The 17,733-nt window shown below is 37.6% G+C and overlaps 1 protein-coding gene, 1 long non-coding RNA gene and 1 pseudogene across 5 annotated transcripts; 2 read left to right on the forward strand and 1 right to left on the reverse strand.

Annotated features, from left to right (window-relative positions):
- Window positions 1-1,526: 1,526 nt before the first annotated feature.
- Window positions 1,527-2,643, forward strand: LOC125245749. Its single transcript, XR_007179607.1, has 3 exons — window positions 1,527-1,870; window positions 1,948-1,995; window positions 2,104-2,643. It is a non-coding gene; the product is annotated as an uncharacterized LOC125245749 (long non-coding RNA).
- A 2,434-nt stretch (window positions 2,644-5,077) lies between these two features.
- Window positions 5,078-7,157, reverse strand: LOC125245526 (annotated as a pseudogene).
- LOC125245527 (gastrula zinc finger protein XlCGF49.1-like) lies at window positions 7,141-17,677 on the forward strand. 4 transcript variants are annotated; one of them, XM_048156145.1, is made up of 3 exons: window positions 7,141-7,350; window positions 9,243-9,474; window positions 16,535-17,677. In XM_048156145.1, exons 2-3 carry the CDS (start codon window positions 9,303-9,305, stop codon window positions 17,191-17,193), a joined length of 831 nt encoding a protein of 276 aa, XP_048012102.1. In that variant the 5' UTR covers window positions 7,141-7,350; window positions 9,243-9,302; the 3' UTR covers window positions 17,194-17,677. The 4 variants fall into 4 exon arrangements, with proteins under 4 accessions (XP_048012102.1, XP_048012101.1, XP_048012104.1 ...); XM_048156144.1 differs by lacking the exon at window positions 7,141-7,350 and adding an exon at window positions 7,851-8,118; XM_048156147.1 differs by lacking the exons at window positions 7,141-7,350; window positions 16,535-17,677 and adding exons at window positions 7,851-8,118; window positions 14,782-15,410.
- Window positions 17,678-17,733: the final 56 nt, after the last annotated feature.

A 17,733-nucleotide genomic window follows, 5' to 3' on the forward strand; every position in this document is an offset into this window, starting at 1 on the left:
CAGCTCAAACGGCTCGTAAACCGATCATCTCTTCCTACTAGTTCATTTATAACATCAAATAAACATGAATGAACATCAGAAGGAATGTTGTTTCAAACGCGGAAAGACGTAAATACACTCCAATTTTCAAGGTTAATCTTCTAACTCATGACTGCTTTGTTGGACAAAATGGTGGATCCGGCGTTATGATTGGTTAGATCACTTGTCAATCAAACTCCCGGTGAAGGGTCATTTGGTCAATATATTAGAACATGTTCCTATTCAAAGTCTCACTTTACATAACACAGTAATAAAGTGTCTTCTCTACGCAGATGACATGATTCTCCTGTTACCCACTAAAGAGGGGCTTCAGGACAGCCTGAATATGCTGGAGAATTACTGCCAGTCCTGGGTCCTTAGAGTCAACCCCAAAAAACTATTTTACTTACTTGCTTTATAGGGACCATGTACAATTTTTAACATAAATGTTTCCATTCCAAACAATGATTTAGCTAAAAGCTAATTTTCACCCACAACTAGAGTAATGATGTTCCAGAAATGCTTCAGGGGCCCATTTCAGAAAGGAGGTTCAACCAACTCTGAGTTAAAACTTGAACTCTGAGTTGACTTACTCTGAGATGGGAAACTCTGAGTTTTTGGTTACAGAACAGCTGAAATGAGTTAGTTCAATCGACTCTAAGTAGGTTGACTCTGAGTTAAGCGCGTGCACCATGACTATAAAAAGCCATTATCAACGGAGCGCAGATATTATGATTCACCATGGCAACAGCACCCGAAAAAAAACGCTCTGCATATTTTTCACCGGCTGAACTTGATGTGCTCATGCAAGCTTACAGTGAGCATGAGCACATTTTCCGAAAAAAAAGCAACACGACTGCAGCCGCAAAAGAGAGAGAGTTGGCGTGAGAAAAAATAGCTGCTCGAGTCAATGCATGTTTAAATTTTAATTACTGTTATACAGTGATGGGTTTAATTAATTACTAAGTACTAATTTACTTTTTTACTTGAACAAATAAGGGATTAGCTACTCTTAATTTTTCTGTAATTTAATTAAAGTTACTTCTGATGCAATTGCATTAAATACTGATTTTTTTTTTTAAGAATTAAAAGTGCGGTTTACTGTATATCCTTGTGTTGTGGTTGAGGTTGATATATATTTCTTATTATAAAGAAATTAGTAATAAATAATTAAATACTTTGTAGGCAGAGTAATTATTATATTAATCTAATAACTTTTTTAGATTAACTTACCCAACACTGCTGTTATAATATCAGAAGTGAAAGTGGAAGAACAGTACAATATTGAACCTAATTTTCATTTTCATGTAGGTGCAATCCTGCAGGCATAAAAAGGACCTGGCAGCAGCTAAAAATTAAATATAAAAACATATCTCAATCGGGTAAGACTTGAGCATATCATGAGTGTAGGCTACCTGACTTAACAAACATATGACATATTACATAACTAAATATCATCCAGTGTCTAGCAGTGCAGAAGCATTTTTGACATGGGTCTAATGCTGTTTTCAAACAATTAAATATTAATTCTCATTTCACTTCTTCTCAGCCAACAGAAAGAAGGCAGATGCCCCTAAAACAGGGGGAGGACCTGCACCACCACCACTCACAAGTGCAGAAGAGATGGCCCTGAGCCTGAACACCGGCAGGCCTGTGGCTGAGGGAATTCCTGGAGGGAGCTCATCAGAGCCAGTCACTCCCCAGAAGTGACTTCATAAAATGTAAGATCCTTTTCTGATATTTCCATTTATTTCAATTTGGGTTGGGTTTTTTGTTTGTCCCAACAGATTCTAATGGTAATATATGCCTTTTTGAGCCTCCTGTCACACTCACAACAGAACCCCAGGCAGTTGTAAGTAGCCTACTAAATAAAACGTAAATTATGACAAATCATATTATAAGGTGTACTCAGCTAAATGCTCTTCACAGGATGATGAGGATGATGAAACCACCTCTGCCACAGAGAGGCCTACAGAGGTAATATTAATATAGTGTCTACACATTCACATTTTCCCAATTTTTGTGTCTATAGAAAAGTTTATGTATGTTATAAGTATATAAACTGACATTGTTCTTTATCCCTAGAATGTGGAAGAACAGCAGAAGGAGGGTCTATCAAATTCTGCTGCACAGATGAACACAGTTCAGTGATGTTCAGTAAATGCCAGAGTTTAATTCTGTACAAGTCATGTACAACTATATCATGTAACTTTAAGCTACTGTATTTTCAGTTACCAGTTAAAGAGTGTGGTAGATTTTTCCCTACGCACCTGACTTAGTTAAACCTGGGTGTCCCCGACACCATAAACCAATAAACCTGGGTGTCCCTGACACCAAAAAACCAATAAATTTATACTCTACTGAGCGTACTTCAGTACCTGTTCGAGTCGGCCGACGTCTCGGCCTGTTTTGGGGGCCTATCACCTGATACTAAGCTCTTTAGTGCTCCCCACCGGCACTATCACCTGATAATAAGCTCTTTAGTGCTCCTCACCACTAAACACTATCACTATAGTATGGAAAGAGTTCTCTAGTGCTTAGTTGTTTGCTGCAGCCTAAAAACCAGACAGACTCCAGACTATGCCTCAGAATATGCTTTAATCACGGCCGGGAGAGTTCTCATCATTCCAGAGGAATCTCTCTCCGAACAAAGGAATACAACAGGTTTTATAGGATTTCAGGTACACTTCGCAGTCAGTATGGCATGATCTATTACTCATTATCATCAGTCTCAATATGATTGGTTTAGATTTAAGAAAAACATCTCAGTTCCTCTGTCCCGCTTACTGCCGGAGTAAATTTAGATTAGAACAACTGAATCACAGGATCATCAAAAAATATCACTGGGTTAATAGTTCAGATTACTCAATAGGTTAAAACAACCTCTCAAAGACTATTTTTTAATCCCCAGAAGGATGCTGTCTAGCCAGCACAGCAGAATGTTTCTGAATCACAACACTCAGTCCTAGTGACTGTTTCTCTATTTCTAAGTTAGATTATTATCATTAGACCTGTAGAAGAAAAGAAATGTTAGTTCATTATAGTTCATTATTAGTTAGTTCAAAAATTCCATCACAAGAGTTATACAGACTTCATCTGATTAAAATAAATAGAAAAAAAATGACAAAGAAATGATATACTTGGATTGTCAGATCCAAAAGGCAGATCTGGAAATTGAGATCCTGAAACTAAAGCTGGAGGTGAGTGTATGGCCACAGGGGAATTCTATGAATTATTGGAAGAATATTAAAATCTAACAGTTGCGTTTGTATTTGTAGGAAATGAAGAACAAATAAATGGTTGTGATTTTGTATTTATTAGGGCCCAAGCGAATTAAGCGCGCAGGGCCCTCTTGTTCTTCTAAGGATTATTATTATTTTTTTTTTTTTTTTTTTTTTTTTTTCCGTCTTCCGGGGCTTTTTGGGGGCCTTAACATGCTCAAAAACTCTTGAAAATTGGCACACACATTGGAATCCGCGGCCATTAGGCTGACGCCGGAGAGGCTGGTACCCGGGCGTGGCAGGGGGGCTCGACAGCGCCCCCTTGAAAAAAGTCAGAAAATTTGGTCCATATATTGAACAAACTTGCACGTATTAGTATGAAACTCGGTACACATATAGACCTCATCGGGCCGAACAACTTTCGTGCTCTAAGTTAAACGCCACGCAAACAGGAAGTCAGCTATTAAGGGTTGTTTGAAAAACGCATGCTCTGGAATTTGATATACTCCTCCTAGACGATTAATCCGATCGCCACCAAACTCGGTCAGCATGAAGTCAAGACATTGATGATTAAAAATTGCCAGGGGATTTTTGATATCTCGAACGGTTTGGCCGTGGCGAGGCAACGAATTTATGGCGAGAAAAAGGAAACAGGAAATGTGTTATAACGTCTGCATACATATATTGATCTTTATGAAACTTCACGAGTGTGTTGCTTGTAGTAGTCCGATCACATGGATGTGACTATTGTGAGTCAAAGTTATAGCGCCACCAACTGGCAGCAGGAAGTGTATCACTTTTTGAATTGCTTTGAGATCACCCTCTTATTTTTACCTGATTTGCTTCAAACTTCATCAGTGTAATGTCAATACACAGCAGATGTAGACATATGACAGGATTTTTGATATTTGAAATATTGTTGCCATGGCAACAGGTCAAACTGTAATAATATTCTTGAGTGTTTTTGAGGCTCTTAACATGCTTCAAATTGCATGAAACTCGACACACACATCAATATTGTCAACCAGTAGACATGGACAAAGCCATAGAAATGGGTCTGGTGGAGGGGCTCAGTAGCGCCACCTTTTGACAAAAGTGGGGGGGTTAGTTTTTCCTACAGTCACCAAACTCGGTACACATATTGTTCTCATCAAGCCGGACAATTTTCTAATTTACATTCATTAGCTCCGACCAACAGGAAGTCAGCTATTTTGGTTTGAATGTTAATTTTTTGAAAAAACAGGCTATGAATTTTATACTACTGCTCCTACAGGGTTTATCCAATTTACACCAAGCTTTTTTTAACTTGTTGCTAACACATTGAAGTTGTTTAATTGCAAACGGATTTTGGATATCTCAAACGGTTTGGCCGTGGCGAGGCAACGAATTTATGGCAAGAAAAGGGAAACAAAGTGTTATAACTTCTGCATACATTAATTGATTTTGATGAAACTTCGGCTTAGTCTTCGTTGTACAAGGCTGATCACATGGATGTGACTATTGTGATTCAAAGTCATAGCGCCACCAACTGGAAGCAGAAAATGTGTCACTTTCAGCATACATTGAGATCACCCTCTTATTTTTACCTGATTTGCTTCAAAATTCATCAGAATAATGTTAAAACTTGGCACATGTAATCCTTTGAAAATGGGCAGGGAGGAGGGGCTCTATAGCGGCACCTTGTAGTGCAGTAAATGTGGAGTGAATTTGACATAGTCCTTTGATGTTTAACCGTTTTAAGTGCCTATTGCCCGCTGTGCACAGTTGCCCTGAAGCCACCGGGGTGGCGGTGCCACCGGGCTTGGGCCCGCCATCGCTGCTCGCAGCTATATTTGATCTTGTTTCTTTTGTGGGTGGTTGTGGTGGTGGTGGCTGATTAATCTGCAAAGAAATTGCGGCATATAATATCTCAAACTACCCTTCCATCCTGGAAATCTGCAGGATTGATGAGGTCTTCCTCAGGGTCTTGTATTTGTAGGGCAGGGTGTTGCTCCCCTCTAATTATGGCAATATTATGGAGAACAACACATGCCACAATAATGTCGCAGGCCCTCTCAGGGGTTACCCTGAGGTGACGTAGGCACTGAAAACGTGCTTTCAACAGGCCTATGGTCATCTCTACCCGGGCTCTTGTCCTGCAGTGTGCCACATTGAAGCGGTGCTGGGGGCCTGGTTCAGGTTCTGGGTAAGGGGTCATTAGTTTTGGTTGGCATGGGTAACCCCTATCTCCTAGCAGAAAGCCATCAATCTCTCCTGTAAGAAATTTAACATTGGTTTAGTGCTGCATAGAAGTGCCACTGTAAGTGTGTAGTGCATGCATCGAAATAAGTGTACAGAGCATACATTTACTTACCACATTCCATCCTGTTGCTCAGGGTGGACTCACGATATATTCGTGAGTCATGAACAGAGCCGGGCCACTTGGCCTCCACATTTGTGATGATATGTGCAGCATCACATATAATCTTGACAGTGAAAAGAATTACACATATAAGTTATTGTAATGTAGTATTTGACCATTGGAATGGGCTAGTCTGTGTACCTGCACGTTAATACTGTGGATGGACTTCCTGTTGACATAGCTTCATTTTCGGAAGGTGCAATGATGGGAACATGTGTGCCATCAATGCATCCAACCACATTTGGAAATCCTAAAGGGAATTCTGATTATTAATTTGCAGAGGTCACAACAACATTTTATTAACTGATTATCATTTTTCAGATTAGCCTCATTTAAACTGATTTCTACACCACTAACCTGCAATCCTGTGAAACTCCTCTTTGATGGCTCTCAGGGGTTTGTGTCCAGGAAACACCACAAAAATTCGCAGAAAGCACTTGAGAGCAAGGCACACTTTTCTTACTGTTCTGCACACAGTGGCCTTACTAATGTGTTCTGCATCCCCGATGTTATAAAGAAAACTGCCGTTTGCAAAGAAACGCAAAGCAACACAAAGCATCTGCTCAGACGTAAGAGCACAGCCACGATGGCTGACGTTTGTGATGTAGGGATGGATGAGATTATGAATATATCTAATTGACTGTAAAGAAAAACGGTACCGCTCAAATAAAAATGCATGTGGATATGACAAAAAATCCACTCGGGGTCTCAAAATCCTCTCCCGATGTAAATGCAACTCTCTGCGAATTAATGCAGCCTCCTCATCAACAGGATCCTCCATAAAAGGACATGCCATTTTCACTTTGACTGTCTCTGCATGCAGGTCTCTGTATGCGCAATGAATGAATGTATCGAAAGAATGAATGAGGTATTTAAATACCACTTCCACTTTAAGAAGGGGGAGGAGACCGAAATAAACTCTGGGTTTACCGAAGAAAACCTGCTCCCGACCAGGTTAGGTTCACAGAGTAAGTTACCAGGGTAACTGACTCTGAGTATAAGTTACCTCTTTCAGAAACGGGCTTGACTTACCCTGCTTTCTCGGGTTTGACATACCTCCCATTCTGAAACGGAAAACCCAGAGTTTCCCTCATTTCAGGGTTAACATACTCAGAGTTTTCACTTAACATCCTTTCTGAAACGGGCCCTAGATCTCTTATTTATATTATTATTTTTATTTGCTATATAGCCACGTGTATAATATTGTCTTTTTATTGAGTTTTATTACTATTATTATTATTATTTTCAGGCTTTATTAAATCAGACGTTCTAAAACAAATTTTCTATGTTGTTTTAATGCTTTGGTGATACAAAATGTTTTCGTCATGCCAATAAACTGACTGAATTACTGTTTTATTGTTTTTTAACTGAAATGTATTATTGAGTTATTTCACCAATACATTCAACTCTGAACCTTTTTTTAAAAACAAAAACGCAGCAGCGTGTGACCGGGACTTTTATTTTGGTATCCAGGATTGTGACGTCATAGGTCTGCGACGCGCTCCTGCATCTGACGGATTCTGCTGAAGAAAGTAGTGATGGGATTTATGGCTCTTTGAGGGGATCCGGATCTTCGCGATCCGTTCCTTTCAAAGAGCCGTTCAAAAGAACGGCTCTTTTGGCTCTTTTTAAATATTTAGTCAGTTTTAAGAAGCCAGCTTGGGGGCATCTCAGTTTATCCTGGAAATAATCACTGGGAGGAATGATGAGGTGAGATTTGTAGTCAAATAATTAAAACTCGGATATCACACACCAATATCTGAGTTTGAATTATTCTGAAATATTGATTATTACCTCATTTGTCATGTGTGGACTATATTCCATAGGGTTGCACAAATCCCTCTGCTTAGACAGTGACATCACTATTTTGGATTTACCTTTAGTACAAAGTGTGTGTGTGTGTGTGTGTGTGTGTAAAGCTACGTTGACTTATGTTATTCATACAATACCAACTCACAAATAAACATCAAAAACAAAGCCGGCTGCAATGAATTTCTGTGCAAAACAGCTTTTACTACAAACACTTCCACACAAGAACATTTTGATAGAAAACAAAAAAATATTTAAAGTAGATAAAATTAGAATAAATAAAATGGAAATGTCTACATACTACATACTATTACTACTGTAAACTTTGCAAATAGGACATCAGCCCCTTCAACTTCCGCTCCTACCCAATGACAGAGGAACGCAGGGTTTTTTACCACTGGAGTACTCACGTGAAGGATGCGTGCACAACTAATAACTAATATCATCACGCTATAAAGGGTTGGCCTGCGCTGGGTGCGCCCCTCCACCTATAACTGTTCTGTCTCGCGGAGGAGCTCATTTGTGTGCATCTGTGTGAAACACGCATAGGAAAAAAGAACGACAGAAAGAACGGCTCCCCTCCAGCCGCGACTCGGCTCCCATCGTTCATGTTTATGAGCCGTTCAAAAGAATCGGTTCGTTCGCGAACGTCACAACTCTAGAAGAAAGGTTTGTGTTTTAAGCGTTTAAGGTGTTTAAAGCGCTAGAAACCATTTAAAGCGACGCAAAATGAATTGTGTATTATTAAATGTAACATAGCATTGCTTTATCTAACATGTATTATCGTCGAGTGAGCAAAGTAACAATGAAAACTCGCGAGTAACAGAAAAGATGCGTCTCATTACGCGCCCTTTATCGTGATTCAGTTTATCATAAACACGAATTCCGCCACTGTCGACTGTGGCGAGTAGTAATAAAACTTTACAAAACTCTTAATCAAATACTTTCCAAAAAGATTCAGTGATTCGAAGTGCTGTATTTTTCCTGCTTATCTTCATTCCTACAAATCATACCCAAGCTGCTTAATCTATTAAGTGTATGTATAACTTGCATTATTTTATTAATTTGTAGTGTCAGTTTTGAGTGTTTAAATTGTCTAATCAGGTGATTTAAGGCCAATAACTCCCATTCTGACTGACTCCCTTCAGTGTTTCCCATAGGATTTAGTGAAACTGTGGTGGGTGTAGCAGAGGGTCTGGGGACATTATTCCCCTGTAAGAAAATGTAGTACATTTAAAAGATAAATTTGTTAATCTGGTGCACTTTGAGAGTTCAAAATTAAGAGCTTCATTGCATTGCATTCTGTGCAATGACTTTAATGGAGACTCATGCCTCTTTTTAGTAGTGATATAGTGTCTCAGTCTACATTACACTATGTAATAATAATAATAATAATAATAATGTTGCAATATTATCCAGTAATAGCCATTTATTGTAAAACAAATGCATTGAAAAAAAAAAAAAAAAAAAACACCTTTACTTTGTCCTAATTTCTATATGCAAGAGATAAACCTGTGAGCTTTCAGTTTGACAGAAAACAAGTTTACAAACGTGTCTCATTTGAACTTTCATGTTATTATGAAAACTTTAAATATATTTTTGGGGGCCTTCAGAGTCTAGTTAATGAATGGGAAGCACTGAAATCTTTTGTGGCCGCCACAAATAAATCAATGTATGGAAAACGCTGCCCTTAACAGAGCACTGACTACTGAACTAAGGAGCTGATTAAAACACACCCAAAGATTTAGTTTGGATTCATTTTCCTTTCAGTAAATTATTCTCATCTCAAACAGGACAAACACAGAGAAAACTCCTGGGGAAGCGACTGAGAGCCAAGCGACAGTATTATAAAGATGGCGTTTATTAAAGTGGTGAGTGAAGATATGAAGATTGAAAAAACGTACAATGTGAAACATGAAGATACTGAGGAACAAACAAAGATGGAGTTTATTAAAGAGGAGAGTGAAGACTTTAGGATTGAAGAAACATTCACAGTGAAAAATGAAGATTCTGAAGAACAAACAGGTTAGTTTAATTAATTTCATCCTTTAACAAAGTGTACAGCTCTACAGAAATTATAATTTTGGATGTCAATGATATTTATCCTTTTAATATTTTGTATTTTAAGGGGGAATTACCTAAATAATTAGTAAATATACCAAATATTTACCTAAATGTATTATCTGCAAAAGGTATAACCACTAGATGGCTGTATAGCCTTACATAAAACAGTTGCTGCATTAATTGTTTTAGGTTATTCATATATGTAACAGTCCTACTCAACCTGCTCTAAGTGAGATTTAAAGGATTAGTTCACTTTCAAATTAAAATTTCCTGATAATTTACTCACCCCCATGTCATCCAAGATGTTTATGTTTATGTCATACACAGAACTAAATTAGAACTAAATTGTCATACACAATATTCTAGTGCAAGTAACAATTAGTTCAAACATTGACCTGTGGAGGGCAGTAATACACTTAGCAGTGTCTACACTGCCAGAATTCTAATAGAGAAGAAGAAGAGAGCTAGTTCAAGATGAGCATTTATGGTTAAAACGTATAATTTTTTTATTTTTTTAGAAAGTGAGCGATGGTTTCTCTAGATAAGACCCTTATTCCTCGTTAGGGGTGTAAAGAAAATATCGCTACACGTGAATATCGCAATATTATTATATTATGTATCGATTCTCAAAAACGCTGTATCGATATTTATTTATTTATTTATTTATTTATTTACATCCCAGGTTCGTGGCTTTGTGTTCAGTTTAAACCACAGGCTGTATAAAACCAAACCGCTAGATGTCAGCATTATCTCAGAACATAAACGTAAAACTGACGCGTAGCCGGAGAAGCGCGAGGTGCATCAATAGCGTTAGTATTAGCAAACCCAGCTCACAAGACGATAAAATTATTCCGCTCATGAACAAGTGTGGACTCATTTTGACTTCAACTATAAAGAACCCACTAAGGAGATCGATAAGAGTCAGTTGTTTGCAAAATGGGCCATGTTAAAATTGAATCTGAGAGCTCACTTAACATCCCGACATGATCCACGCTGCTGAGAGGCATTTAGATTTAGAATATTAACGTTATGTACTGCACGTTTTCCTCTCAGTAACAAAATAAACACAACAAAAATGACAGCAGTGACAGCTTAAAGAAATTATTTGATCATAGTGATGTGAATATGTTTGCATCAGCTCTGTTCAGCACTTCAGTAAAGGCACATTTATTTAAATAGCACTTTAAGCATTATACTGCTTTAAAGCAAACAGCTTTTACAGTATTAAATAAAAAACAGACATTCAGTCATGAAATGGACTATGCACTAGTTGTTAAATAGTTTAGAAATTAAAAACTGTTATACTGTGAACCTTTAAAACCTCTGAAGAATCCTGCAGTCACTTTACCATTTTCCCTTAGGTTGTACAAAATAGTGATATAAATGCAAATGATACTGTATTGATTAAATAAAATTAAGTTGTTTGTAAGGGTTTATGCATATGGTGGTGTGTTCATGACTGTTTTTTCTAAAATTGCATCCTTTTTCTAAAAAAACAAATCGCAATAGATTGCCTTTCTTACGGTATCGCAATGTATCACAAAATATCGTATCGTAACCCCTGTATCGTGATGCGTATCGTATCGCCAGATTCTTGGCAATACACAGCCCTATTCCTCATCTGGGATTGCGTAGAACGTTTGAAGCTGCACTGAAACTGTAATTTTGACCTTCATCCGTTTGGGCTCCATTAAAGTCCACTATATGAAGAAAAATCCTGGAATGTTTTCATCAAAAACCTTAATTTCTTTTCGACTGAAGAAAGAAGGACATTAACATCTTGGATGACATGGGGGTGAGTAAATTATCAGGAAATTTTAATTTGAAAGTGAACTAATCCTTTAAACTGAAGTCTGGCATGGGAGGCTGGCGCTAACAAGGATGCTAAAGACCACAGGCTCTAGCATTAATAGCTGACCTCTTGAGGCCAGGGGAGGCCACAGCTCTTACTGGCCTACATCCGTTATATTCAGATGTTATTATAGACTATTTTTTTAAAAAAAATTGACATTTTAATGTTGATTTGAAGATTCAGTTTTTGCACTATTATTGCAGTCAAATCTGTACACAGAAAACATTTTTGTTACTCATACTAACTCCAAATAATAGCATGAGCAGCCACACAAAAGAAAGAAATCGGAATAAATATTGTCTTAGTACAAACAGGGCAATTTCAGAATGTATTATTGAGTGTTTGTATACCATGAACGGAGTCGTGAGTCTGTGGTCGAGTCATAAATCTTCCTCATATTTAAAAAACTGCATCATAGTCAGCGATTGACAAATTCAGATTCAAGTAGCATAGGCTGCGTTTACACTGGCACAAAAAAATCAGATCTTTTGCTCACATCTGACACAGATCGGAATTAGTTGCACACGTGTAAACACAAAAATCCACACGAGATCCGATTTTTTCGCATCCGATCTGAGCTACTTCCAAATGTGGTTTTAAATCTGATACATATCCGATCTCTGGACATGCATATCCAATTCCCATTGGAATTCCAAGCCATCACAAGGCGAGGTCGACACGTTTCCTCACTAAAATGTAGTTTTAATGTTGTTTTATGAAGCAGACCTGCTTGTATGCACTCGCACTAAAAATTTGCAGCTTTATTATTGAGTTGGGAACTTTGTCTAACGTTATTTATTTTTCTAGGAAGAAATTGCGCACACACACACACATAGCTACATTCAGCAGCTGAATTTCAACTATTTCCCGGTTAATTTAAAAGAGGCTACCATGTTGTTGTTTTTCTTATAAGCCAAAAGCTTCACTGTAGCTACTCTCTCTCACGCTCTCTCCCTAGCTAGCTCGAATTCATTAAAAAAAATGGAATTCTAAAACTGATAACTGTAGATAAAATATCAAATGCAATTTACCTTTATTTTCCGGTCTATACCCGTTTAGTCATAATTTGCGATGTGATACATCCATGATACTGACAGCTGTTAACTTAAACATTCTGACAGTTAGCTAATCATGGCCACTCGATATGAAATAGGCTATATAAATAATTTGAATAGCATGGCCATTCAAAACCCGAGGGTCTGCTATGTGCATGTAAAACTATCAATGATAATCATTGGGGCAGGAAGTAATGTAAACAGACATTGGATACCATTCACTTCTAAAGTGAATGTAAACACACTGGCCAAAATATTGGATAAGGTCAAAAGATCGGATCTGTGCATTAAGACTTGCAGTGTAAATGCAGCCATATTGGCATGGTAAAAAGGGTCCAAAGCATTGACAGCGCTTTGAACCAATGGTGTTGAGTATTTTCAGGTTTACCGGCAACAATGGGCAGCGAATCAGGCAGATTGAAAGCGCTCTGATCCAGTGGCCAAAAGCGCTCTGATCCAGAAGTGCCAAACCACATTCAACAAGATATATAAACAAATAAAATTTACAGTAATTTTATGAACAAATGTGCATCAGTCTATATATTTATATAGTTACATCACAGCATATGTGATTTAATGATCGCACTAAGCCATATCACATTCTCACAACCATGCATTGTCAAAATTCCTAAAATTACCGGGCAACCGGCGAGTAACACCCTTTCAACGCTGATTTTTACTTGCAATTGGTGCTTTGAACCCTGGCTAACATGCTAAAGGCCCAGGTATACTTCACTTTACACGAGTTGAGTCTTGCGCGCAGTCGTGTTCGAGCATCTTTTAGAGTATACTCAATCACGGATGACCGAGTTTGACACATGCGCAGTACAAATTTTTTTTTTATACTCATACCATACATCGGAGGGCATCGAGTCATGTCATCAATGGAACATTGAACTTTATTGGTAACGACGGAACTTGTGACCATAGTTCGCTTTGGGAATTGCACCCCAGTTAATGTAAAATGAACTGCTCAGCAATGAGATCACCTCACATAATAAGATATAACATGGCATTCCTAACATTGCTCATTTCTGAGCCTTTTTGGAATAACACTACACTGAATAGTAATAGCTACAGCTGTCTAGATGGGTAGCTATCTATAAACATTAAATTTTCTGTTCAATAATCTGACAAATATAACATGTTTATGAGTATGTAATTGTAATTATGGATGGACATATTGGATGGAAGTTTTACCGTTGTTTAAAAAATGCCTTACCATATCATATTAATAATTTGTTATATTACATTGACTATTTCTTTTGCCATTTGCTTTATAGATAGTCACAATCTTATTTATTTATTTGTAATATAATTTTGAATGTATTTGTTTTTATAACTTTTTTTGTTGTATTTAAAAAAATTGATTTCTATTATATTATTACATTAAATGTTGCACTTTTTCAATGCATTAATTGTATGCGTGTAACAGACGTACGTTAGTAAGAGCTGTGCATGTAAACCTCACTCTCCTGGTCTCAAGAGATGCTCTAGTGACGCTAGAGGTTGCAGCCTTTAGCCTCCTTGTTAGAGTGTCTGACCCCCATGTGGACAGGCCCGGGTTCACGTCCCACTTGGAGCGGGCAGGCGCGAACTGGAGGAGCTATGTTGGTACCCTGACCCGGATGGGAGTGAGGTTTAGGGTGGTGAGTGTAACAGACGTAGGCTAGTAAGAGGTGTGTGTATGATCTCACTCCCCAGTGTCCTACTTGGAGCTGGCAGGTGTGAACCAGGCTACATGTGTTATAAGAAGAACATGTTATTTTTTAAATAAATTCATGGATACATGATGTTCCATGGATAGTTTTAGAAAAACTAAAAAGTTACTAAATGTGGTTTCAGGAACACCATTTTAGCAATAAAATATTTTTTTGCAAATGTATTTCTTAGTGTGACTATTAAAGGGACTGTTAAATGGCTTCAGAAGTCTTGGAAAATAGTGCACGAAAACTTAATGTTTTTTTTGTTTTGTTTTTTTTAAATGCTTTTATACGCACAGTATCAGACATCACTGAAAAGCTGCAGCTGTGGCGGTAAGGATTTTTGGGGGATGAATCTCCCCAGCGCTGTCACTGCCTTCTGCTGTCAGTGTCTTCTAGTACAAAAAATCTGCGTCTGATTGATGCTGCCTGCCTGGAAGATTTACTGCGAGTTTTTAAAATCATGATAATCAAACATAGTCAAACATGATAATTAAATTTTAAACGATAATACTAACCATCAGGACATTTTATCGTGGTTTATCATGAAATCACTAACCGTCCAATCCATAGTTTTGATGTTTTACGCATCTAAATGTTTTGATAACTGTTGCTTTGTGGCATTAAACTGGGAATTAAATGTCTTTTTTCGCCTTAGACCTGATGCTGTTGAAAGAGGAGAGTCAAGATCTGAATGAATTGGAAGAGAAAGATCAGTACAAGACGCAACATGATTTCATATCTGAAGAAAAATCTTTTAGATGCTCACAGACTGAAAAAACTACCTCACGAAAAAGGTATCAAAAGTCAGGGACTGTAGGTAATGTCACATGCCATCTGTGTGGACTAAGTTTCAAAAAGCATGGAAACCTTGAAGTCCACATGAGAGTTCACACCAGAAGGAAGCTTTACCCCTGCCAAGAGTGTGGAATACATTTTAATCGAAAAGAACGCCTTAAAGTCCACATGAGAATTCACACTGGAGAGAAGCCTTTCACATGCCAAGAGTGTGGAATAAGTTTCACTCAAAAAGGACACATGAATGGTCACATAAGAATTCACACTGGAGAGAAGCCTTTCAAATGCCAACAATGTGGAATAAGTTTTACTCAAAAAGGACACCTGGACAGGCACTTGAGAATTCACACTGGAGAGAAGCCTTAAAGTGCCCCTATTGTGGACTTTTGAAAATTTCCTTTTATGCAGTGTGTAATGTGGCTGTATGTGAATGTAAACAGACCGCAAAGCTGTAAAGTGCATCATAAATAAAGTTATTGTCTCTTAAAAGAAAGTGTTGACTCTATACCACTTAAACAAGTCCTTGAAACCCATTTCTGCAAATTTCACAAGTTAACAAGTTTACATAATGCCTGCCTACGTTTTGCATTGACATCCCGTGAACCCATCACTGAGAAACTCATGCTTTATCACGACAAGCACGCTCAAATAGAGGTTTGTGAAATGCTGCCACTGGTAGACTCTTTTGCATTATGATTCGAAGCACAAGCAGTATCAGTAATGTCAAAAAATGTGATTGCCCAGGTGAAAAAAAAGTAAATTTCAGTAATGTACTTAAAGTGCTCTATTTTCTCACACTAATTTTGTACTTACTAAAATTCTTCTTTAGTACTTCTTAAGATCATCTAAGTGTACTCAACTGTGCTATTTTGGGACACCATGAAATATGAACTTAAATGTGCTTTTAATATACTATTTCTGTATTTTAAAAATATATTTAGTTACCACTTGTAGTACACTATGGGTTCAAATGTACTATTAGTATCTAAATAAATTTTTTAAATACAGAGATAGTATATCAAAAGCACATTTAAGTTCATATTTCATTGTGTCCCAGAATAGCGAGTACACTTAGATGATCTTAATATACTAAAAGTTCAATATACTAAGTTCAAAATTAGTGCACGAAAATAGAGCACTTTAAGTACATTATAGAAATGCACTTTTTTTTCTTCACCTGGGTGTGCAGTCAAATGTCCTGGTGTATGCCGTTTAAACGAGTGTTCTCACAGATACACTTGCTGTACTTCCTGGAGTTTTGATATATGTTATAGACTCAATATTGTTTCTAAATGTGGTGACCTAAATTCCCATGACCCTGGTTGTCACTGCAGAAACTGGGAATGATTTAAGCTATAGGGACACTTTTGGAGGGACTAAATTAGCTCCGGTTTCAGAGTAGGGTTTCACCCAGTACAATAGGAACTATTGACGCATATGTTCATTGTTTGGCCGAACATATGCAAAACCCGCCATTTTTAAAAAGCCATATAAACCTGAATGTGTAGAGGATCTAGCATACATGTTATAATTTTTGATACTTGCATGTCTAAATGTTTTGATGTCTTTTTCTTTCTGACATTAAACTGGAATAAACTCTTTTTTCATCTTAGACCTGATGGTGTTGAAAGAGGAGCATCAAGATCTGAATGAAGTGAAAGAGAAAGATCAGAGCAAGACGCATCGTAATTTCACGACTGAAGAAAAATCTACACAGACTGAAAATACTACCTCACGAAAAAAGCATCAAAAGTCAGGGACTGTAGGTAATGTCATCTGCCATCTGTGTGATCTACGTTTCAGAAAACAAGAAAACCTTGACGTCCACATGAGAGTTCACACTAAAAAGTTTTACCCCTGCCAAGAGTGTGCAAAGATTTTCAAAGATTCAATAAGGTTTAAAATCCACATGAGAATTCACACTGGAGAGAAGCCTTTCAACTGCTCTCAGTGTGGAATGAATTTCAGTCAAAAAGGAACCCTACAAAATCATATGAGAGTTCACTCTGTAGAGAAGCCTTACATGTGCCAACAGTGTGGATTGGGTTTCAGGCATAAAGTAAACTTTAAAAGCCACATGAGAACTCACACTGGAAAGCCGCCTTACATCTGCCAGCAGTGTGGAACATCTTTCACTCAGAAAGGAAACCTTACAAGACACATGAACATTCACACAGGAAAGAAACCTTGCATATGCCCTCACTGTGGAAACAGTTTCAGTCAAGATGGAAACCTTAAAGTCCACATGAGAATTCATTCTGGGGAAAAATAGAATAGTAAACATTTGTACATTTCTAAAGTTGTTTAAATGTAAAACTGATTTAGAAACTGTACACACGCCCTTGATGCACATTATGTAAATCCAACACTTTACATACTGATATGCTCATACGATCACATGAGATCTGTAAATGATATGTAACATGTTTATGCATGATGAAGAGATTAGACTTTAGTTTTGTGGATGCAGAAAGCTTTCTATTATGATTTATTCATGTATTTACACATCAAGTATAACAGGTGTGTACTGCATTGTAAGTGCTGAATGGTGAGGATATGGACAGCTGTCTTCTTGGAGACACATATAGTCTTAAACTGCTGTGCACCTGATGTGAGCTTCAGTGCAGGGTAAAACCAGTTCACTAGATCCCACACAGCACACATGAGTGAAGGGATTTAATGTTCACCCACTGGAATCACCTTACTCTAAGATGTTTATTCACTTCAAAACTAATAAATTACTCTTCTTTAAAAAACACTGCTTTATATATGTTTGTGTTTTTGAACACAGATCAGCTTACAAGTTCACTTT

Source organism: Megalobrama amblycephala, linkage group LG14 (genome assembly GCF_018812025.1).
Source record: "Megalobrama amblycephala isolate DHTTF-2021 linkage group LG14, ASM1881202v1, whole genome shotgun sequence".
Classification (NCBI taxonomy): domain Eukaryota; kingdom Metazoa; phylum Chordata; class Actinopteri; order Cypriniformes; family Xenocyprididae; genus Megalobrama; species Megalobrama amblycephala.

What these genes read in the sequence shown, in the direction of transcription:
- LOC125245527 (XM_048156145.1), top strand. Translation starts at nt 9,303, where the DNA reads ATGGCGTTTATTAAAGTGGTGAGTGAAGATATGAAGATTGAAAAAACG. An exon ending in AGATTCTGAAGAACAAACAG is followed by an intron (nt 9,475 to 16,534) that starts GTTAGTTTAATT and finishes TTTTCATCTTAG; the next exon opens with ACCTGATGGTGTTGAAAGAG.